The 22473-nt window shown below is 39.9% G+C and overlaps 4 protein-coding genes across 4 annotated transcripts; 3 read left to right on the top strand and 1 right to left on the bottom strand.

The window, feature by feature from the left end:
* Nucleotides 1–1903: 1903 nt before the first annotated feature.
* Nucleotides 1904–4176, top strand: LOC110861741 (DNA topoisomerase 1). Its single transcript, XM_022110866.2, has 4 exons — nucleotides 1904–2049; nucleotides 2965–3257; nucleotides 3356–3425; nucleotides 4081–4176. The coding sequence occupies exons 1-4, from the start codon at nucleotides 1904–1906 to the stop codon at nucleotides 4157–4159; spliced, it is 588 nt and encodes a 195-aa protein (XP_021966558.1). The 3' UTR covers nucleotides 4160–4176.
* Nucleotides 4177–5864: 1688 nt separating this feature from the next.
* LOC110861740 (low molecular weight phosphotyrosine protein phosphatase) lies at nucleotides 5865–7330 on the bottom strand. Its single transcript, XM_035845005.1, has 4 exons — nucleotides 7171–7330; nucleotides 6846–7036; nucleotides 6590–6778; nucleotides 5865–6139 (listed from the first exon to the last, which is right to left on the bottom strand). The coding sequence occupies exons 1-4, from the start codon at nucleotides 7235–7237 to the stop codon at nucleotides 5978–5980; spliced, it is 609 nt and encodes a 202-aa protein (XP_035700898.1). The 5' UTR covers nucleotides 7238–7330; the 3' UTR covers nucleotides 5865–5977.
* A 1956-nt stretch (nucleotides 7331–9286) lies between these two features.
* On the top strand, nucleotides 9287–12453 carry LOC118433253. The gene is made up of 5 exons (XM_035844995.1): nucleotides 9287–9869; nucleotides 10165–10615; nucleotides 10892–11053; nucleotides 11131–11189; nucleotides 11747–12453. Exons 1-5 carry the CDS (start codon nucleotides 9712–9714, stop codon nucleotides 12024–12026), a joined length of 1110 nt encoding a protein of 369 aa, XP_035700888.1. The 5' UTR covers nucleotides 9287–9711; the 3' UTR covers nucleotides 12027–12453.
* Nucleotides 12454–13654: 1201 nt separating this feature from the next.
* On the top strand, nucleotides 13655–15031 carry LOC110861765 (zinc finger protein 771). Its single transcript, XM_022110892.2, has 3 exons — nucleotides 13655–13916; nucleotides 14000–14272; nucleotides 14361–15031. Exons 2-3 carry the CDS (start codon nucleotides 14096–14098, stop codon nucleotides 14769–14771), a joined length of 588 nt encoding a protein of 195 aa, XP_021966584.1. The 5' UTR covers nucleotides 13655–13916; nucleotides 14000–14095; the 3' UTR covers nucleotides 14772–15031.
* Nucleotides 15032–22473: the final 7442 nt, after the last annotated feature.

The raw sequence follows: 22473 nt of genomic DNA, 5'->3' as shown, positions 1-22473 counted from the left end.
TAAGCAAGATTCAGGGCTGATTCGTCGAGAGTGATTTTGGCCACGGAACGAGTGAGCAGGGAAAAATGTGAGAATCAGTGACGCGTATGAATGGATTGGCTTTGAGACGGGGATTTTTGAGCTTTTGAGAATCTTGAGACGGGAAACTTGAGATAAGCATTTTGAGACGGGGAATTTGAGAGTTTGAGAATTTGAGACGCAAATGAGATAACAACACCATGTTAGTCCTCCTCCAAGCTTTTAATTAACTGAACAAATCCATGAGTAAAAAGTGAATTGGATACATTTAAGACGGAAATTTTGGCAACTGTTAAAATCCTTTATTTACATACAATCGCTAAAACAATGTATTTTGCAGGAATAAAAAGTTAATTTTGTCACAAAATCTGTATTTTTGTACGACTGCTGTCTTCTCCACGCAGATTTTTGTGGGTGTAACAGCCCTGGAAATCCAAACCCTGGGTTCAGAACCGAGCTCAAGATGCGGTATATTTTGACACATTAGAAGATTCGCAACTAATGCTACGTATTACGCAAATTAGAGTCCCATATTCGCCAAGGGTTCTACTTATTTATTAAGTACACACTCATTTCCGAGATGAAAGCTTTGTTTTTTGAGACGGAAATTTAGAGATGCAAAGTTTGAGACGATATTGGGATAAAAATGTTAATTTCACATTCATTTTACTGATGCGACTTGCACAAAATATTTCTGAGAAGTATTTATCCGTGTGAATACTTCACTTCCGTGGTGTCACATGACGCCATATTTTTCACCTTGTACTCCGCCTTCCGTCATTGCATAGGAAATTAATCTTTGCAAAAGATTGATTTATTTATTACGACGGTCAAACCAAGTGAACTAAATAACTCGTCAAAATTTTCGCAGTTTTAATTATTAAGCTCTCGACGACGACCTTGTCTAATAAATTTATCACTTTGTTATGTCAAAATTTGCGATATTGTGATATTTTAGTTATGCAAATAATTCGCAATGTTGGGCATGTTTTCACTTATTCGAGGAGAATGTGAAATAATTGTGAGGCCGAATAATCAGCGATTTCATGGTTTTGCTCATGTTTTTGAGAATTTGTAAGAATTTGGCTCCGCACTGGTTTTCTATACCGTTTTACATTAACTTTTTCATTAAATAGATTTGTTATCTCGGTCAAAGAAATTAATTTGTAACATTTCGAAATTGACAAATGATTAACAAACAATAATCATTTACATATCACTAATTAAATAATGAGCATGTCTTAAACCTTTGTCAGACTTCGACTTCACACGAATTTCTGAGACGATTTGTATATTAAATTCAGTATGAAGCAGATCGAGCAACAGTTAATTTAATAAATTGCCAATGTGCACAATAAATTTGTAAACATTTCGAAATTCAAACGCATATAATTATCATCATTAATTATACATTTGTTACTAATTAATTATTACTCTCAAATTACTCGGGCATCTACATGTTTTTTCTCATTTCAAGAGAAGCACGTGGTAAATTACCACGTGCTATTACCAGTGGTAATACTCACATAGATTCGAAGAATGCATTATTTCTCCCATGAAGTCCCATGCTTATCATCATATTTAACTTTCCGTCATTAATTAGTTATTAATTAGTATATCGTCCTCATCTCCTTCCTGGTGCAATTCGGTGGTCAAAAATCGGGGTGGCGAGACAACTGGCGGAGTTAATCTCAGCGGCGGCCGGATTCCCAAAAATAAAATGAAATGAAATTATTTATTGTTGTCATCCATCCATCCGAACGTCGTCCTCCTCATTAACTAAATAAATAATTGTATCGATTAATTAAATATAACAATTAATTTATAATACTCTCTCTAATCATTTCCTGTGGTGAAATTAAAAATTAATCTGATACTGACAAGAATGTCAGACTCTTCTTCACCAGGGGGGGAAAGTTTGTCCTCTTCGTCGTCGGTCCAACCGGCCAAAAGACGGAAGAGAGAGGATAACGATGACGCCTTATCAGCGCCGGATGCGGAGCTTATCGAGCTCGATAACAGTTCGAATGGGTGAGAGTCCTGCTTTGCAAAGTTATTTATTGTAGACAGTGACTGCGGAAGCCGTGGGGATATTAATATTGCTGGACAGGGGTTTGTATAAGATGGGGACATCGAATAACCGTCCACTCAAGCTTCCGCGGCCACTTTTCTTAGAGATCATCGTGACTCGATATCTTTACAAGGTCATTTTTTACTCAAGGGACCTTCGTAAACTTCGTAACGCAAAGGGACGTGGGTGGTCAGGGGCGAATGATATCGTGCCTATGTACATACATATGTCTCACATGTTAAAAGGTGGTGTCCAAAAAAAACAAAAATTTGCGTTATCAAGTTTACTAAAGTCGCCTGAAGAGTTTTGCAGTCCATTGAAATACGAACTGAAAAATTAACTATTTTCAAAAAAATCAACCCTTTTTACACTTACAAAATGCAAATCACGCCATGAATCGTGCAGCTAATGATGGACAGAGGACGGATTATATGTATTTATTTTTAATCTGATGCTGACCAACGGTCAAACTTTGTTGCCAAACTTACATGGGTCACAAAAATATATATTTCACACATATTGTCACATAATTATTTCTGGGTTTTCAGAAATATAAATATTTCAATAATACAGCAATACTTTTTTTCAAAAATGCGTACATATTTTGTAAAGATTTCAACTCTTCATGACCCAGCATTTCAAAGAAATTCAATTCAAAGATACAAATTTTGCGAAACTTCCTAAATATTTTTATATTCTTTTTTTCTCCATATTTTGCAAATATTTTATTTTGACATTTTCTCTTCTCCTTCATAATAAATGTATATTTCAACAATTTTTTTATAAATAAATACATATCTGTCGTGCTCGGATGATTGATGACATTCTACTTTATGTTAAACCTCATCGTAATAATTATCTTATCGAAATTGCAGGGAGGAAGGTTCCCCAATTTTGGAAGAGGACGCGGCGGATTCTGAAGCCTCTTCTGACCCGACCTGGCAACCCTCTTCTCAGGGGACCTCAGAGAGTGAGCCCTTCTCTGAAGGGGAATCGGAGTCGGAGCCCTTCTCCGAGCCGCCGTCGGGGGACGATTCCATCGCTGACATCCCCTCAGCCTCCCAGAACGGCGACGAGGAGGAGGGAGAAAGTGACGATGACGACGACGACGACGATGAAATTTTCGCGGAACGGGGACCGAAAGTAGAAAAACCTCCGTTTTCTTTTGGTGGGTGTGCCTTCTCGTTTTTTTTTTTTTTTGCTGATTTTGTACCAGTTTTATGACTTATTTTCCAAAGAAAAACTATATTTGTTCCTCTTCCATAGAACAACTCATGGATGAGGTTCAGGAGTGGATCGACGGAACCATTCCCGACCAACAAATCGATCCTTTGATGTAAACTAATATTTTTATACATGCATACCAAAACTGATAAGTTCATTATCATCATCTCTTCTTTTTCCGTTCCGATCTGTCATTTCAAAATCCGACATAATAATTTGATGCACAGTCAGCGCCACGCTTTTACCCACGCTTTTGCAGAGAAAAGAAGGACGCATGGCGTGTACGAATCCCGTTGTCCGATTAGCAGAGGAAGGATATGAATTTAAATATGCTCAAATTTTTCATTTGATTCCGACCGACGGTCAAATTTTGTCGGATTCCTTAACTCCATCACACAAATTTCAAAATGTTTTTACATATTTCTTACATACATCAATATTTCCTCTATTATTTGAATAATACGGAACTCTTTTCCACTTCATTTTTTAAACACATAGGTACATTCAACGATGTATGAAAGACGACATTTTTTTTCAAAGAAATTTAACAAAAAAATCCAAAGTATTACATTCAAAGATACAAATTTTGCGAATATTCTTAAATATTTGTATGGGCTTTTTTTCGTACCCATTTTGGCGATTTCTTCTTCAAAATATTAAATACATGTATTTCTTCGATTTTTTCATAAATATATATCCACCCTCTGATGCTGGAATTTTACTTTATGCTAAACCTCGTCCTAATAATTATCTTATTGAAATTGCAGAGAAGAAGAGGAATCGTCCCTGGATCCCTCGACGGTTGCTGGGTCGGATTCGGAGGAGGAGGAGGAAGAGGAAAATTAGGAAATGATTAATAATTGTACATTTATAATGATGCTTCACATACTAATAAAAACTAATAATTGAAAAAAAAGCGACGCCACAATGTTTCACGCCTTGTTGACCACTCATTCCTGATCATCGTTCATCGGATGGAATCCATTCTCAAGAATCAAAAAAACACTATTTCTTTCCTTCTTGTTACGTAATCATCATTTTCTTTTCTTCCTCTCCGCTTTCAGAGTGGCGTCTGGTCAGCTCAAGAACAACGTGCGGTGATGAAGAAGATGACGTGATGATCATGTGCATGCAAATTCGAAACGCACTTTTGCAAATCTCGTCATTCACTCAGTCGTCCATCCATCTCGTAATTCACAGTCGGTCGACCACAAGTCTTGGCTTCTTTATCTTTGCTTACCTATTTAATACTTGCGAAATAAATTCTGCACATTTTTGCAGGAATAAACAAACATAAGATGTTATTTGGTGAGCATCATTCATCTCATGCAGTTTTGTATGAAACCGACTTTGTTCGTATGCGTCAGTCACATGGAAAGTGGGTGGATATAAGGAGGTCAATATTTGACATGGCTAAATTTTGAGATTAGCAGAAAAGGGAAAGTATTTTTCAAAAAGTGGGATAAAAATTTATTGCTGAATTTCAAAACCGAATAGAAAAAGGACCAAGTTTATTACCATTTGTGACCACAGTCAGTCACACACGACGCCACGTTCAAGCGTCGACCAGTTAGTAACGTGTCCCCCCTCCCCCCAAAAAATGTGGGTTTATCGTGGTCTTATCGATCCGCTATAATTGTGTTCACCTTCCATTTCACGTGGTTTGGTTAAATATTAAATTAACTTGAGCCAAGTTTATGTACAAATTGACACGAAATGCGACACGGTACTTGAGAAATTGGAGTCATTCTGATGAGACGACCACCGTGTTGCGTTAATTCGTCATTAAAACTGATTCATAATCATCTTCATTACACAATTTAACCCTTCTTCTCTCCCCTCTGCAATTAAAGAGCGGATTAACGACGCACCGACGCAGCATCGCCTCCTTCATGTCACCTTTTGTTACGGCATTCATTAATAAACGAGCATAATCCAAGTGACAAGTGTGTCACCGCTTTGTGGGCGAGTTATCAATAAAAGTTTGCCTTGTTTGCAGATTGCATGAGACGAAAACAGTGTTCCTGAAACTCAAGAGAGATTCCCATGTTGCAAATTAATTTCGATTTATTACGCATCTCATCACTTGAATTGCGAAACTCTTTTCATGATTTTTTAACTACATCATAATTTGATCTGGAGGAAAGATAAAGTGTAATTAAGTAATAATATACTGGTCACTACAAAATAAATGTATGACTCGTCACCACAAAAGTCGCTGAAATTCTTTACTGTTTATTGTTTAATCAGCACGCTTTTAATAATTTCCCGGATCTGAGAATTTATTTCGAAATTCTGAACGACGAATTTGCAAAGCAGGTCGTCGTCGCCAAATTAAAAAAAACATAGCATCCCTGGCTTATCTTAATTGTAATTTAATTGTAAAATAAATTTACAGAGCCGATACTTAAATGATTACAAATGTGGATGATGAAAGATGACAATAAGCTGGTCATTTTGAAATTAAGTACGTTAATTTACTGTAAAAGTATTCATATTTATTTCTTCATTATAAAATGTTTTTGTGTGTAGTACATATATTTTTTAAATATGTATAAATAACAAAGTTTGACTTAAAGTCGTTCATTTCTTTAGAAAAATGTGATAATAATGAGGTGATTATTAAATATAATTTGTTAATTGGAGGAGTTAAATCGTTTCAGATTATTGCTTTGCTTTTTGATCTGGTTTTGTCGGTTTCTCAGAATTATCTGGTTTTTTTGATTGTTTTGCTTCTTTATCTGCTTTCTCCAAATTATCCAGGAAACCCTTGCACGCGTCCAGACACAGATCGTAACAGGCATAAAAACTCCTGTCATCGTTCTCCTGCAGTTAACAACAATTAAAAAAAATGAATTATTAATAAGATAATTGTCCTTATGCTAAGAAATTAATCAGCGTGTCATCAAATACAAAAAAAAACTTAATTAGCTGGCAACATTTACATAACGCAGGACTGGATTACTTATCAACAAAATCCTCAAAATTAAAACCTTTCTAATCAATTTTGGGAATTTAATTTAAAATTCTGAACTACTAATTTGTACTCGGTAAGTAAGTTGATTAATGGAATCACGTCTAGTTTTTTCAGCCAGTTTCAATGATTTTTCTGAAGCCTTCTTAACTTTGGGATTTCCTCCTTCAAAATCTGGAGTGCATATTTTCTTTCAATTGACAACAACAAGTTCAGAATTTTAAAATAAATTAGGGGAAAAATGTGCGGATTTTGACGATCAGTCATCTCGTCCTGCATTAATGGAATGAGGGAACTATTACGTGAAAAGGATCCCTAGCTTCCTTGAGTTCTCCTTCAAAGTGAACATTATTCTGGTTGAATTCGCCGAGAAGATGAATCCTGACCTGGGTCCTTTGCTCCTGGATGAATTTCATGTATTTTAACTCCGATACGTCATCCATTTCCAGGCCAAGGATGTAGTCAAACTTAGCCAAGTCATCATTCCTTATCTGAAACGAGATGATTGTTGTTGTTAATCGTGATCCATAATTTTTTTAATTGTGCTTTAAAACTTACCACCCTCGCTTTGTGCTTGTACTCCGCGAGGCCACGATCTCTCAAGACTTTCCGAGCCCTTGGTTCCGGATTTTGACCGGCATGAAGGTCAATTATACCGCAGGAATCGACCGTCCAGTCCGCCGCGACGCCACGGGTGGCGACGAGGCGGCGGAAGACTGCCTCGGCGATGGGCGAGAAACAGATGTTCCCTGAAGAACGGGAGGATGTCTTTTGTTAGTAATTTTATGGCAAATTTGTAATTACCAAGCATAATTTGTGATATAAAGTTGGAAATTTTGAATCATGCATGGTTTAAAGAGGAGGAAAATTTAATTGAACTTACGCAAATCCACGAACAGCACGGATTTATTAGAGTTGGAGGAAGAAGACGATGATGACGAGGAGGCCATTATTGTTTAATTGGTAATTAAATGAACTTTTGGAAATGAAAAGTGCTGGATATAAAATTTCCGAGATTGAATTGCCCTATAGAATTAACTGAATTGTGAAAATGAGGCTTTAGATAAAAAACTCGTAAATAATTTTCAACGAGTAAATTATAAAAACTGGTCAATAATTTGTGAAGTATTCGAAAATTAAAAAAAAATATCAATAAGATGAAAAGCTATTCCTAAATTTGAAAAAAATTGGTAAATATTATTTTTAAAAAATCGTAATTTATAAATTACTGATGCATATATTTATAATTTGTCAAAATATTCGTAAATTTGAAGAAATTGGCCACCAAAAGCTATTCCTCAATCTAAGTAAAGACAAACATTTGGTACCTGCGCTTCAAGGCGTGCCCATATCTCCGGCCTTGACGGACGGGGGCCGGCCGGCCTCCCGACGCGGGCCTGCAACCACCTGCAACCACCTGAGGGTCCGTCGGACGGTGGCGGCGGATGGCGTCTCGGGTGGGGCCTTCATTGCACTCTTCTTTCTTTGTCACCTTCTTTACTTCCGGAGTTAATGTCAAACTAATGGAGGATTTTAGCAAGACGAATGAAAATCACTTCGTCCCAACATTCTCTTTAAATAAGTCTCTCACAGTGGCGGCGGAATAGGGGGGACATAAGCATTGTGCGGTAAGAAGAGGAGGGTCTTACTAACATGCGAAAGGTGAGTAGGATTTTTCTGAATTTCTGTGGGGACCATGTCCCCCTGTCCTGCCGCCACTGGTCTCTCAAGACACCATTTGAGTCCATTAGCAGAATGGCCGCGGAAGTGTGTGGAATGTCCCCACAGAAATTTCAGAACAATCTTACATCCTTCGTGCTCTCAATTCATGAAATTTTAGGTATTCCGGTAACAAATTTTATATTTTCAAATAGCATTTTGAGTTATTTCTGAACCAGAATAAGTTTCCAGAATAATCTCAATTTCCAAAAAGAGTCAAATTTGTGAGAAGAAAAACTGGGTTGCGGTTGAACTTGGAAAACCGTCGGGAGGTCAACTCACCAGCCCAGCAGCACTTTTTTCCCAGAGCTCACTTTCCTTCACTCGCTCCGATTCAAGGCAACTTTGCGTCCCTCACTTCTCCTCAATTTCGACACATTTAACTACTAATTAACTCGATAACTAACTATTCGGAAATGTCGTTTAGGAGGACAGGCTTCTGGAAGTGGGCGTGCCACATCATGGACACGTTAACCCTCAAACGGATTCCACTCCCCAAGACAGGGGACACCAGTGTAGTTCGCCTAGTTCGCGAATATGATACCCGAAAAATACCAGGATGTGCCAGATTTGTACATATCGTAAGTTCAGGTCAACTATTTGTAATCGTGATTAATATTAATTGATGGCTAATTGTTATTGTATTGTAGATGTACACTAGCGGGACTCTTTTCGATTTGCAACTGTACACTGGGAGGATTATCCTGTTCCTTATGGAGTGGAACCTCTTGCACCAGCAGTTGCATGATTTAGACGCCTTACCTCCTATTGGGGGTTGAGGGGGGCAAGGTCATTCTGGAAGTCTGCATTTACAAGAATTTTGAACTAGTGAAATTCGCATGCTGTGATAAATGTGTATATGTCTCATCCTCATCTCATCTATATTATATTATGATTTTTAACCAGTAATCCTGATCTCATGATACGTGTTCTCGTCAATATGCTAATTTAAATTATAGTCTCACTAATAATTGTATTATGCCAAAAGTACAAAATCCGAACAGAGTAAGGAACATATAAAGCTAAACACTGAATGTATATTATGCATGTAAAGGTTATCTGGAAATGTATGTGATATTATTCAAAAATAAAATTGGATGATCTAGGAAGAAAGCAAGTGTCGAATTACTACATAATTTAATATTATATTCGTAGTTATCAAAGTTGATACAATTAATTAGTTAATTAATTAAGTGTGAAGATGCATACATATATTTATAATAGAATAGTGTAACATTTTATTGTACTTCATTAATTTGTACTTATTATTTAGTAAATTGTCGCCATCAACTGTTCCGTGGTGGAATGAATTAAATGAAGAAATTGAGATTCAAGACGGGCGAGTCTGTTGCCGTGGCGTTGAGAAGAAAATAATTTGGAAAAGTTGAGCTGAGATCGAGGCTGCGGCTGATCCATCTCCGTCCACCGGCCGGCTGGGAGAGAACGGCAAAATTAATTAATAATTATCTGTGATTAACTAAATAGTTGAGTCTCAAGCTCTAAAGATAGGTTCACTTATCTCGGTCCCTTTTCTAGTCATAAATTACCAGTCGTAATCAATTTAGAGTAGTGTCAATACTTGTCTCTCCAGTCAGGCAGGCCTCGCCTCAGTCAACGCAAGATTTTAAATTCATCGTATCTATTCTCCAAATTTGGTGGTATAATTTTCTATAAATTGTAACAATAATTTAACTACGGTCACATCATGAAGAGAAACAACGAAACAAGTGGAGATGATAACTCAAATCCCTCCCCCGTCAGTAAGTTTATGCGCCTCGACCTGGCCGCCCAGCAATCTTCCTCGGCACTGGAAAATCCGGAGGGTCACGGCCGCGGCATCGTAGTGACGAGCAGTACTGATGGGTAGGTCATGGTCTCCTGCAAATTATCAACGTTCAAGTCAGACCTTTACAAATCTCATCAGACGAGAAATCTAATCTATCCGAGTTTTGATAAGATTCAAAATATCGAAAAGATAAGATACTGTTTAGTAATTCCGTATCTCCAAATAGGACAACTTTGCATGGGTATCTTTTCAGATCATTCATTAACTAATTATCTTTGCATGGATATCTTGCTCAATACTTGAGAATGCATACCCTTAACATTTTTAATCAATAATAAATAATTAACTGACTTGTTTAACTCTTCTTTTCAGGACGAGCTCCTCCTCCGACCCATTTTGTCTGACCGATTTGCAGGCTTCCATCTACTCAATCCTTCCTCCCACCCTTGCGTCCCCACCGCGCCCACCTCGTCCCAAGTCCCGGAGGGGATGGTCGACGGACTTTGTTCAACGGTTGGAAGATCCAGAATCCACCTCGGACACTGCGGACATTGCTCAAAGTTCGTCCGATGGCATAAGCATCTTATCCGGCAGTTTAGTGACCCCACCGTCATACGTCGTCGCTCGCACGACTCGGGGAAGGAATTTTATGGACTCCGGATCTCCTCTGACCGGACCTGGGGGGGCGATGAGGGGCAGGAAGCGGGCTCGGAGTTCCTTGGCGACAGGGGAACTGGAGAGCTGGACCAACACAGTGTTGTCTTTCGGTCCGGGCGACCTGCCCAAAGAAGTTGAGGCCGCATTGGGACCGTACTTTAGTATGGTGAGCAGTGAAATAAGGGAAATTCTTATGTTAAATGTGCCGTCATGAGTCATGACATGTCAGAAATGTCCAATTTGTCAGACATTTAAAATTTGTGACAAACATGACAAGTTCAAGTTGTCCAATTTGTCCATAATTCTTGTCATAAATGTCGGTCACAGTGGAATTGTGACGTATTTTACATAGTCAAATTAACAAATATCTTCTCGACCCAGGACAAGCTCCATACTTATTTAAATGTGATCACTGTTAAATTAAGTTCTGACCTCATTTCAGGTCGACAACTGCTCGGAGACGGAAACAGTACCAAACCTGACAAAGGAGGAGTACGTGTACCTCAGTACCAGCACCGACGCGAGTTCCAAGTCCACCACAGCGTTCTCACATGTAGACAGGTTTACACTCAAGTCCGTCAGCCGAAAGCTCGACTTTGATGATGTTAGCAGAGCTATTTTTTTTAAAATAATGACACCTTATCCGATTTATTCCATGTTCTAAAATGTCCTTTTTTCCAGATGGAAAATACTCCGCCGGCTCAAAATCAGGAGATTGAGGACGACTCTCCCCCACGATTGTAGGAAAATATTTACAAACCTTGCTCATTACAAACCCCACTCATTCCAAACCCCACTGGGCACCATAAATCCGAAAAGGGAATTGGTGAATTGGTCAAATAATCAAACATTCAAAATATTTTTTATAAATCAGATTTCATGAATTAATCTTGATGTAATTAAAACATGAAACTTTTCGATGATTTCATGATTTCATACCAGTAGCCTAAGATTTTATGTGAATATGCGGGATTTTTTACAATAGTCATATCTTTTTTAGGACACTTGAAGTCCATTAAATTTCCCCAAAAATATGAAAAGTGTAATAAAATACTAAGGTGTGAGGTTTTTTGTTATTCCGTAACACTTCTTTCATTTCGTGTCTCAAATCGGATTTTTTAAAATGAATTCATGAAATCCGATTAAATCAACAATTCGGAACATTTGTTTAGAATATTTAGGCAATTCACTAATTTAATTTATGTCCCCAGGGTTTGTAATGAGCGGGGTTTGTACTGAGCGGTTTGTAAGTAGCCGGGTTTGAAACGAGGGGTTTGTAATGAGCTTGTACTTTCAGCATACCTCCCCCACCACCACGTGATCAGACGACTGAAGATCCCGTCGGGTCCATCCATCTTCTGTGGGATTCTCACCTGCAGAACAACAATTCAGATAAAGCAATCCCCGTCGACATGAACGATTCCATTGGCCAACCGGCCGCTGCAAGCACGCCGATGCCCGCGTTGCAACCACCCGGAAATAGTGGGCGCGATGAAAACAATTTTATGCGACGACGCTCCGTGCTCGGTCATCGCCAAGATTCGCACAAGTCGCAAGCCTGGTTGGCCAGGAAGTGATTATCAGTTCTAGTCAGTTAATTAAACGTGCTTATCATACGGAAAATCTATGTACATATATCTGAAAATATCTTGTTCAACGGTAAAATGTTTTGATAATGAATCTATTCCGTACCTATAATATCATATCAATATTGATTATTACGCTGAGTAGAATGGAAATGTGTAGAATGTTAATTTGTAGTTTATATAGGAAAAACTGTCCAAATTATTATCGTACATGGTTCTGCATTAATAAAAATATGTATAATTTTCGAAATATATTTTTCTACTCAACTTCAAACCTAGATAAGAAATGCATGCATATTTAGAACGATATAAGTTCCAATCTCGTCAGGGATGAGCCAGTGAAATTATGGAAAACAGTCTCATACATCATTTACGATGTGTAGAAGTTAGCTTAGAATGATTAGAACACTATTGAACATTAACGATACTTAATTTAAGGTTAAACCTAATTAACTTTTACACTTGAATATTACAACAATGATTGATGATCAAGTATTATGTAATTGCCTACCGCTTAAAATGCTTCGTCTTTCGCATACCTGTTCAAAAATTATGTATTCATTAAAAAGTCAGTCATCCCGATTTCTGACTTAAGATTTTCATTCACATTCAGTCATTTTCGTTCACACTCAGTTCATTTCACTTCACTTCATCTGACTTCATTTCTTACTTCGCTCCATGTATTAAGCATAGGGTGAAAAATGAAATGAGTGAGAAATCCTTTCATTCACAGTCATTTTCATGCAAATGACAGTAGTTTCATTTTCATTCACTATCATAATCAGTCAAATGAATGAGAGTGAACAGGTATGCTCTTTCATGGTAGACTGGGGATGATTTGTGGTCACCTAATATTTAAAAGACTGGTCAATTCGTCATTTATACACGAATGTAGCTGGACCATGGACCATAAAAGAATGGTCCATCGGTGGACCATGGACCAATGCTATGTACACGAATGTAGTCTCACAAAAGTACAAAAATGAGACGGATTTTGGACTCATATTTCTTCCAGTTTCTTGGCCCTGCTTTTCTCACGTCGAGAAACCAGGCATGATTTCTGAACGTGTGTGGTGCCAATCAGATTTCTCTACATGTTGGGAAAATACACGCTTTTTACCGATGATAACCCCTGGTTTTTAATTGAGAGAGATGTAAACTGGAAGGAAATTTGATATCCATGCATAACGATAAATAACTGGTATCAGTTGTCTCAATTTAATCCACCAGTTTTGCATCTTGTGATGTTTTCGTGCTCAATTTACATCACGGTGTTCACTCACTTCCATTAAATTCATTTTGCATATGCGTCAGGTTGCATGCAAAACGGTAAGAAATCCAGATTCAATAATATGCAAAATATCTTTTGTTTGGTTTCCGTTTCGTCAATGGTTCATTTTTTTAATGGAACTGTCACAAAATTCCGAGGAACACGAATGTATGTAAAAGCAAAACAGTAGCACTAAAATGGAGGCAAGGAAATCTGATGCATAACGAAATTTGAGACATTGTGCATACTTCTTCCAGAGGTGGACAACCGAATGAATTATTTGCATTGCATATTTAATGAATATTTACCATCACCACCGTCCTGCTTGTTCCATGGATGGTTTGGCTTAATTCGCTTAGAGATTAAGTCGTTGACTTGGCTTTTGGGCTTGGCTTGGTGGGATACGCACGCAGATAAGTGAAGCTCTCCTCTGAGGGACATAGAGATCAACAAGTTTCCCATCCAACGAGAGCTCACCTCCAGAAATTTTAAACATTTCCAAATTTCCACCCAATCACGGGGAGCCTGAAAAGCAGGATTCGACGAGTGACGAGGGAAATATTTTTTTTAGTCTGGAACACACGCGTCCAAACTTTAAGAACGAGTCGTCGGTAAGGCTGCGTTCTGAATATTTTCATGCAAAACTGTCCTTCAACTTGAGATGGTGACCTAATAATATTTTGGTCATCGAAAGGGTAACTCACGATCAGAACGAGACCTGGGATCGACGCACGCGCACCAGAAAGCGCTCCACCGAGGACAGAAATCGCTCGTCCTCAAAATAGAGAAAATGTACAAAGGGCAAGGTTCTAAAGAGGCTGGACGACTTCTTCCTCACGCCGTCCAAAAAGCACGTGCCGATAACCACGTGCCCTCCCCTTCAGCCAACCGCAGGTCATCAAACGCCAATAAATCACCACAAGTTACTGGCAATAAGCAAGTCTGCCCAAACGTGAAGGAGGCGTTGGTAAAATTGCATTCTTACATAATTCTTATATAATTTTCATGAAAAATCTGTTCCACTCCGAATGCTGACGTAACGATATTTTGTGCAGAGAAAGAAATTAGCCGTTGGTAGAGGTGACGCTAACCACGTGCACCCGACGCCAGCCAAACCCAAGATAATCTTCCCATGCAAAAAATGCCGGCATAAATCAACCAACGCAACCAGTGCTCGCCTCCACGCCCGCACTCACCTCACCTCCGCCGAACTGAAGAAGGCTTCAATTTTCTATGATAAGTGCCCCCACTGCGAAAAAACGTTCTACCGTCGTGACAACTTTAGCGTCCACCTGGCTGCGCACGACGGGCGGACGAACCACGCCTGCCCCCACTGCGAGAAGAAGTTCATCTGGAAAGCGCAGTTAACCAGGCACCTCCACGTCCACGTCCACCTGAGCCGCGAGGAGCGCGAGGAGCGCGCAGCGACCCCTTCAACCCCCAATGCACGACCAAGTCAGATGTGAAGAGGGCTCACCTCCCAGAATGTCGTCGTCCTCCTGCCAAACAATTGCACAACTGAGCGTCACCTACTGACGATAGGTTTTAGATATGTAGTTTTACATTTTCCTCATTTTCACCATTTGTGACGAGATGTTTATTCCGATAAGCATGGCGTCTGTATATAATTCAAGTATTAAGTTGTTTATATGACACGATTTTTGTTACCGTTTTGACCATGAGGATTTTTAATTATGTAGTAAAGTGATTCTCTTTTGATATAAAACTCTGCTCCCTTCTCGCTCCCATTTTTCCATGTGCCGACATAAATGCACCGCTTCAACAGTGACGACGACATATTTATTTCATCGTGACGAGAAGAAGGGTCACTTTGTGCTTCACACTTAAATCGTGCAGGGCTCAGGTTGCAGTTTCCGGTCACTTTGCATAACCCATTTTCCATAAGGGTAATATAGCATTGGTTTGTATTTCATAATAGTCACATGGTATAGACATCCACTTTACATAACACATTTTCTCATAATTTTTATTTTAAATGGAATAACTCCTCAGTAATGAAAACTAAAATCGTACAGGGCTCAGGTTGCGGGCTGCATATCGAATAGGACCGAGGTATGAACAAATAATTATGCAGGAAGTCTCAGGTTGCATTTTATTCTGATCCGCAGACCTCAACAATTGACGAATGGTTTATCATTTTCTTATCGTGAGCATTCCATCAAAAATAGAAAACTCTAAAATTCCACGATACTTTTCATACGTTTGGAAAACTACGTTTTATTTAAGGAAACCAGGCATTAGATATTTCCGTCGAATGGAAAAGCTCAGCCTGAGGAGGATGACAAAGGCATATGAGAGTTACCTGTTTTACTGACTAAAAGTCTCACATAAATTATCTTTGCAAATTTGTTTATGATTTTTTTTATGTAATTGATTTTTTGATATGATTTAATGACTATACTTAAGACATTCATGTATTTCCTGAACTTCAGGGTATATGAATGATCTCTTTTGAAATGTATTTCTACCGAATATGAAGTGAATAAACTATTATTATATGACAACAAATAATAGCATAATAACTAAACGAGAGGTATGTATTTTCCATGCATATTTCTTCCAGTAATAGTGACATATGAAATCAAGCATTGAGCCTAAAGATGAAAGGTTGATACCAAATATACTCAATTTCCGAGATTCCGTTTACATTTTCCGTGCAGGAGTGGTCAATTTACATGCCCCAAGTAATCCAATGATTGAGCAAAGTGGCCATTTCTATTAAATTAAGTATGCATGCGTATAATAACATTGTATTTAGAAAAGTTAAGAAATCTACAATCGATCGTATGCAGAATTCCTTTTGTTGATGTTTCCTCCCGGTGTTTCGTTTCTTGTGGGTTTGCCACATGCACATTTTTTGCACTACAATAGAAGAAACGTAAGAAATGAGAGGTGCAATATCAATTTGCATTGAATAACTGCTGAATGATCAATGAGCACCATCACCAACGTGTTGCTGCTTGTCACATGATTTTCTTGCTGAGTTCTCCGTACATAAATTATTCGGCATTTTGTCATCTTTTTGGTACGTCTGGCTACACGATGCTTGGCTGTCGTTGGGATACGCAGATACGCGAGCAGAACGTCAGTTGAAAATTGTGAAGGAGTCGAACAATTTTTTACTCCGGAACACACGTTGAAATTTGAAGAACGAGTCGTTGTGCCTGTTCTGCCAAAAGACCTTCCCCGATAACTCCACTTATCAGTCTCACCTCGTCTCCCACACGAAGGAGATTCTCCTGCGACAAGTGTGGGGCGCAGTTCAGTTTGAGAAGTCACTTAAACCTGCACGCGCGCATTCACAGCGCGGATCCACGACCCTTCCAATGCACCGAGTGTGACCAGGCTTTCGGTCAAAAGGGAAATCTGACCAGGCACAAGAAGTCAGTTCACCGGAAGCTGAAGGACGACATCACGTGCCTCCAGTGCGGGAAGAAGTTCGGGAGGAAGGGGACCATGGTGGAACACGTGAAAGGTGTCCATGCCAAAATCCAGCACCCCTGCCCCCAGAACTGCGGGAAGACGTACACGACCAAGTCAGATGTTGGCAAACATGTCAGGAGGGTTCACCCCGCGTCATCCTCCTGCCAAACAACTGCACAACTGAGCGTCACCTGCTGACGACATGTTTTAGATATTTTTACATTTTCCTCATGCCACCATTTGTGACGAGATATTTATTCCGATAAGCGTGGCGTATATATATAATTCAAGTATTAAGTTGTTAATCTGACACGATTTTTGTTACCGTTTTGACCATGACAATTTTTAATTATGTAGTAAAAACATTCTCTTTTTTTCTAAGGCGAGACCCAAACGTAACCATGCACCCAAAAAAATACGTGCATGGTTACGGCGAAGCCATAGTATGCAGTTAAGTGGACACCTCAAAACAGTCAAACAAGATTGTGAGAGAACCATACGTCGTAGAGACATGCGGTTTCGACCAATGGGTAGTAAATTCTTTGTAGTATTGCGCATAGATCTCTTGGCTTAATCGGTTCACATCTTCATGGTGTATTTATAATTTTAGTGACTTTTTTTTCTGTATCTCAAAATATTCCGCTGAAAGTGAAAAATCGGCAAAGGGGAATCGAAAGGGCTGAAAAAATTATTAACATCATTCTTTAGGGTCATGAAAATCGGATGCAAAATGACGAAGTTATGGAGGTTTGAAATTTTTAAAATTCAGTTACATCCATAGCAACTATAGTAAAGAAATTCTTTATATGTATGTATAAATGATGGCCCGAGCCAGGGCTTATATACTCGTCAGGTCCGTCTGTCTGTAAATTTGGAATGGCTCGTAATGGAACAATATGAATTAAGGAAAATCGGAAACATATTCATCTGAAGGGACCCGAAAGGATTTATTTTAATCGTCGTATCAAACCGCAATTTGTTACATATGCTGCCAATTGCTACTTCTGATCATTCAAGATTAATATGCAGTAAAAAGTCTGAAAGGTTATTTGGCGGATGATTGGTTTCCATTGATTGAGTTTGTTTATATTTTCCAAATTTCACCTAATATTCATTGAAAAAGTAGACAAAATGTACCTAATTAAATCGTTGTCAATGTCAACCAGCAACTTCGACCATTTGACCTTTTACAAAATTTTGAGGACTTTACTGCATATTAATTTTGAACGAACAGTAATGCAAGAATGTGAATTTAAATTAGAGCCATTAGTTTTTATTTACAAGATATTGATATGCATTTATGAAAAAAAATCGTGCAAAACTTCGGATTGGGTGATAATTGCAACCTTTTTTGACTCGGGCTATATCAAGTCTGCACTGTGGGTTTTTAATGACGGAGTTAAAAAATTATTCACTTAAAAACGACAAAATAAATGAATTAAAAAAAATAAAACTAAGGCGAGAGGCGCTATTACAAACAAGAAACAAGCCCTCCCACCAACACCCCCGTCTCGCCGTGGCCCCATTAATATTCTTATATCTTGGGGGTGTAACCACAATTTATAATTCAAACCTTTAACTACCAATGTAAACTGCATTTAAAATTGATATATAGTACAATCTTATATTGCACTGCACTTTTAAAACCTATTACCTGTAGTTCTTACATTAATTTCAATTTAAACATGCCGTCTAGCATTAATCAACAGAGTTCGGATAAATATATTCTTAAAAACTCCGAAACATTATGTAAAATGTTTAATAAAATCGACAAATACACTCTAAGAAATTTTGTCACCAGCGCGGTGGTCATATGTGACTCTACCGACAGGTGGCAGAAGACCACCGGAGGGTGGATGCCCATCACCAGCTTAGTGATGATCAATCACCGTGCGGTGGTGCAGTTGTCATCTTTCCGGTAGAGTCACATATGACCACCGCGCGGTGATAGTTATCACCAGGTTTCTTAGAGTGTATGTATAAAAACGTTTTTTTAATTAAAGATTTTTGATTAAAGAAAATCTATATACCAGAACCAAGATCCTAAAGTTTTAAGTCAATCGGTAGTGTTGTTGAAAAAGTTTGAAACATATACATAACCTGACTCTATTCATCAACCTTCGTACAAAAAATGAAATATTTACTTCTTAAAACCAACTTTTAATGTAGGCAATCATGTGACTAAATACATTCCAAATTTGCATTCAGAAATTTCAGAATTGAGCTAGCTGTTCTGGTAAACGAGCTAAATAAACAAGATTTCGTATTTTGATTTCCAACATTTGTGTGACAATTTTATGACACTTTCATGAAAATGACATGCACCCATTTTGGCATAGTATCACAGTATTGGTTTTTTTAATTGTATATAATGCAGGAAAGAATTTCAAAAAATAAAATTGTGGTTACACCCCCAAGATATAAGAATATTAATGGGGCCACGGCGAGACGGGGGTGTTGATGGGAGGGCTTGTTTCTTGTTTGTAATAGCGCCTCTCGCCTTAGTTTTATTTTTTTTAATTCATCAGAACCAAGAATTGTGCAGTGGTGTGTGTTACCAGTTGAACTTGGCGCTTGGTTACACACGTGTCTCACATTGTCCAAGCTAATGTCACCTAGCGGCAGGTGGGGCACTATGTTACATTTTTCGTTTCTAGAGGGCGTTTTTCGCTAAAGTGTCAAAACGTTGACGAACACGAGAACAACGAAACACACCCTTTAGATCTGCCGAGACTTGATCAAATGAACGGGCACACCCCCTAAACTTGACATTTGACCTGTGACCTGGGCACACCCACCAGACTTGACATTTGACCTGTGACCTTGGCACACCCACTAGATTTGACATTTGACCTGTGACCTTGGCACACACCCCTGGACTTGACATTTGACCTGCGACCTGCGTACAACCCATAAAGTTGACACTTTACAGAGTTGACACTTGACCTGTGGCTGTGGCTTGGGCACACCCATCATACTTGACCTGTTACCTGGGCACACCCACTACACTTGACCTGTGACCTCGGCACACCCGCTACACTTGACCTGTGACCTCGGCACACCCGCTACACTTGACCTGTGACCTGGGCACACCCACTACACTTGACCTGTGACCTCGGCACACCCGCTACACTTGACCTGTGACCTGGGCACACCCACTAGATTTGACATTTCACCTGTGACCTGGGCACACCCACTAGATTTGACATTTCACCTGTGACCTGGGCACACCCACTAGATTTGACATTTCACCTGTGACCTGGGCACACCCACTAGATTTGACATTTCACCTGTGACCTGGGCACACCCACTAGATTTGACATTTCACCTGTGACCTGGGCACACCCACTAGATTTGACATTTCACCTGTGACCTGGGCACACCCACTAGATTTGACATTTCACCTGTGACCTGGGCACACCCACTAGATTTGACATTTCACCTGTGACCTGGGCACACCCACTAGATTTGACATTTCACCTGTGACCTGGGCACACCCACTAGATTTGACATTTCACCTGTGACCTGGGCACACCCACTAGATTTGACATTTCACCTGTGACCTGGGCACATCCACTATACTTGACCTGTGACCTCTGTGCCCCACGGCAAAGTTGACACTTGACCTGTGCCTTACCAATTTAATTACCTACCAGCGCCACCTATCGGATGTTGGCTGTTTTTCAGCGCTAGAGGGCGGGCTTTTGGTTTAAGTGCCTAAACGTACTTAAAACGTTAGAACAATGCCATACTTCAGAGTTGTGACCTAACGTTTTTCGTGGTAACCCCCTTTAGAGTCGTGACCTAACGTTTTTCGAGGTCACCCCCTTTAGAGTCGTGACCTAACGTTTTTCGAGGTCACCCCCTTTAGAGTCGTGACCTAACATTTTTCGTGGACACCCCCTTTAGAATCGCAACTGAACGTTTTTCATGGTCACCCCCTTTAGAGTTGTGACCTAACGTTTTTCGTGGTCACCCCTTTTAGAGTCGTGACCTAACGTTTTTCGTGGTAACCCCCTTTAGAGTCGTGACCTAACGTTTTTCGAGGTCATCCCCCTTTAGAGTCGTGACTGAACGTTTTTCGTGGCCACCCCCTTTAGAGTCGTGACCTAATGTTTTTCGTGGTCAACCCATAGAGTCGTGACCGGACGTTTTTCGTGGTTACCCCCTTTAGAGTCGTAACTAAACGAATTTCGTGGTCACACCGATAGAGTCGTGACTGAACGTTTTTCGTGGCCACCCCCTTTAGAGTCGTGACTGAACGTTTTTCGTGGGCACCCCCTTTAGAGTCGTGACTGAACGTTTTTCGTGGCCACCCCCTTTAGAGTCGTGACTGAACGTTTTTCGTGGCCACCCCCTTTAGAGTCGTGACTGAACGTTTTTCGTGGCCACCCCCTTTAGAGTCGTGACTGAACGTTTTTCGTGGCCACCCCCTTTAGAGTCGTGACTGAACGTTTTTCGTGGCCACCCCCTTTAGAGTCGTGACTGAACGTTTTTCGTGGGCACCCCCTTTAGAGTCGTGACCTAACATTTTTCGTGGACACCCCCTTTAGAATCGCAACTGAACGTTTTTCATGGTCACCCCCTTTAGAGTTGTGACCTTACGTTTTTCGTGGTCACCCCTTTTAGAGTCGTGACCTAACGTTTTTCGTGGTAACCCCCTTTAGAGTCGTGACCTAACGTTTTTCGAGGTCATCCCCCTTTAGAGTCGTGACTGAACGTTTTTCGTGGCCACCCCTTTTAGAGTCGTGACCTAATGTTTTTCGTGGTCAACCCATAGAGTCGTGACCGGACGTTTTTCGTGGTTACCCCCTTTAGAGTCGTAACTAAACGAATTTCGTGGTCACACCGATAGAGTCGTGACTGAACGTTTTTCGTGGCCACCCCCTTTAGAGTCGTGACTGAACGTTTTTCGTGGCCACCCCCTTTAGAGTCGTGACTGAACGTTTTTCGTGGCCACCCCCTTTAGAGTCGTGACTGAACGTTTTTCGTGGCCACCCCCTTTAGAGTCGTGACTGAACGTTTTTCGTGGCCACCCCCTTTAGAGTCGTGACTGAACGTTTTTCGTGGCCACCCCCTTTAGAGTCGTGACTGAACGTTTTTCGTGGCCACCCCCTTTAGAGTCGTGACTGAACGTTTTTCGTGGCCACCCCCTTTAGAGTCGTGACTGAACGTTTTTCGTGGCCACCCCCTTTAGAGTCGTGAAGAACGTTTTTCGTGGCCACCCCCTTTAGAGTCGTGACTGAACGTTTTTCGTGGCCACCCCCTTTAGAGTCGTGACTGAACGTTTTTCGTGGGCACCCCCTTTAGAGTCGTGACTGAACGTTTTTCGTGGGCACCCCCTTTAGAGTCGTGACTAAACGTTTTTCGTGGTCACACTCAATTACAGTCGTGACAACGTTTTTCGTGGACACACCCAATTAGAGTCGTGACAACGTTTTTCGTGGTCACGCCCATAGGGTCGTGAGTGAACGTTTTTCGTAATAAAATAATAAAATAGTTTATTATAAAACTCTGATCGCTTCTCGCTCCCATTTTTCCACGTGCCGACAGAAATGCAAGCTTGAACAGTGATAACGACATATGTATGTGATCATGACGAAAAGAGGGTCACTTTGCGCATTACACTTAAATCAGACAGGGCTCATATTGCAGTTTCCGGTCACTTTGCATAACCCATTTTCCATGAGGGTAATACAGAATGGTTTGCATTCCATATGCAAA

Source organism: Folsomia candida, unplaced genomic scaffold, assembly GCF_002217175.1.
Source record: "Folsomia candida strain VU population unplaced genomic scaffold, ASM221717v1 Fcan01_Sc045, whole genome shotgun sequence".
Taxonomy (NCBI): Eukaryota; Metazoa; Arthropoda; class Collembola; order Entomobryomorpha; family Isotomidae; genus Folsomia; species Folsomia candida.
Note: the sequence above shows the minus strand (reverse complement) of the source record. Positions and strands in the feature narration are given on the sequence as shown.

What these genes read in the sequence shown, in the direction of transcription:
- LOC110861741 (XM_022110866.2), top strand. Translation starts at nt 1,904, where the DNA reads ATGTCAGACTCTTCTTCACCAGGGGGGGAAAGTTTGTCCTCTTCGTCG. An exon ending in AAAACCTCCGTTTTCTTTTG is followed by an intron (nt 3,258 to 3,355) that starts GTGGGTGTGCCT and finishes CCTCTTCCATAG; the next exon opens with AACAACTCATGGATGAGGTT. An exon ending in CAACAAATCGATCCTTTGAT is followed by an intron (nt 3,426 to 4,080) that starts GTAAACTAATAT and finishes TTGAAATTGCAG; the next exon opens with AGAAGAAGAGGAATCGTCCC.
- LOC110861740 (XM_035845005.1), bottom strand. Translation starts at nt 7,237, where the DNA reads ATGGCCTCCTCGTCATCATCGTCTTCTTCCTCCAACTCTAATAAATCC. An exon ending in ACAAGCACAAAGCGAGGGTG is followed by an intron (nt 6,779 to 6,845) that starts GTAAGTTTTAAA and finishes ATCTCGTTTCAG; the next exon opens with ATAAGGAATGATGACTTGGC. An exon ending in AAGCTAGGGATCCTTTTCAC is followed by an intron (nt 6,140 to 6,589) that starts GTAATAGTTCCC and finishes TGTTAACTGCAG; the next exon opens with GAGAACGATGACAGGAGTTT.
- LOC118433253 (XM_035844995.1), top strand. Translation starts at nt 9,712, where the DNA reads ATGAAGAGAAACAACGAAACAAGTGGAGATGATAACTCAAATCCCTCC. An exon ending in GTGACGAGCAGTACTGATGG is followed by an intron (nt 9,870 to 10,164) that starts GTAGGTCATGGT and finishes TCTTCTTTTCAG; the next exon opens with GACGAGCTCCTCCTCCGACC. An exon ending in GACGACTCTCCCCCACGATT is followed by an intron (nt 11,190 to 11,746) that starts GTAGGAAAATAT and finishes TTGTACTTTCAG; the next exon opens with CATACCTCCCCCACCACCAC.
- LOC110861765 (XM_022110892.2), top strand. Translation starts at nt 14,096, where the DNA reads ATGTACAAAGGGCAAGGTTCTAAAGAGGCTGGACGACTTCTTCCTCAC. An exon ending in CAAACGTGAAGGAGGCGTTG is followed by an intron (nt 14,273 to 14,360) that starts GTAAAATTGCAT and finishes TATTTTGTGCAG; the next exon opens with AGAAAGAAATTAGCCGTTGG.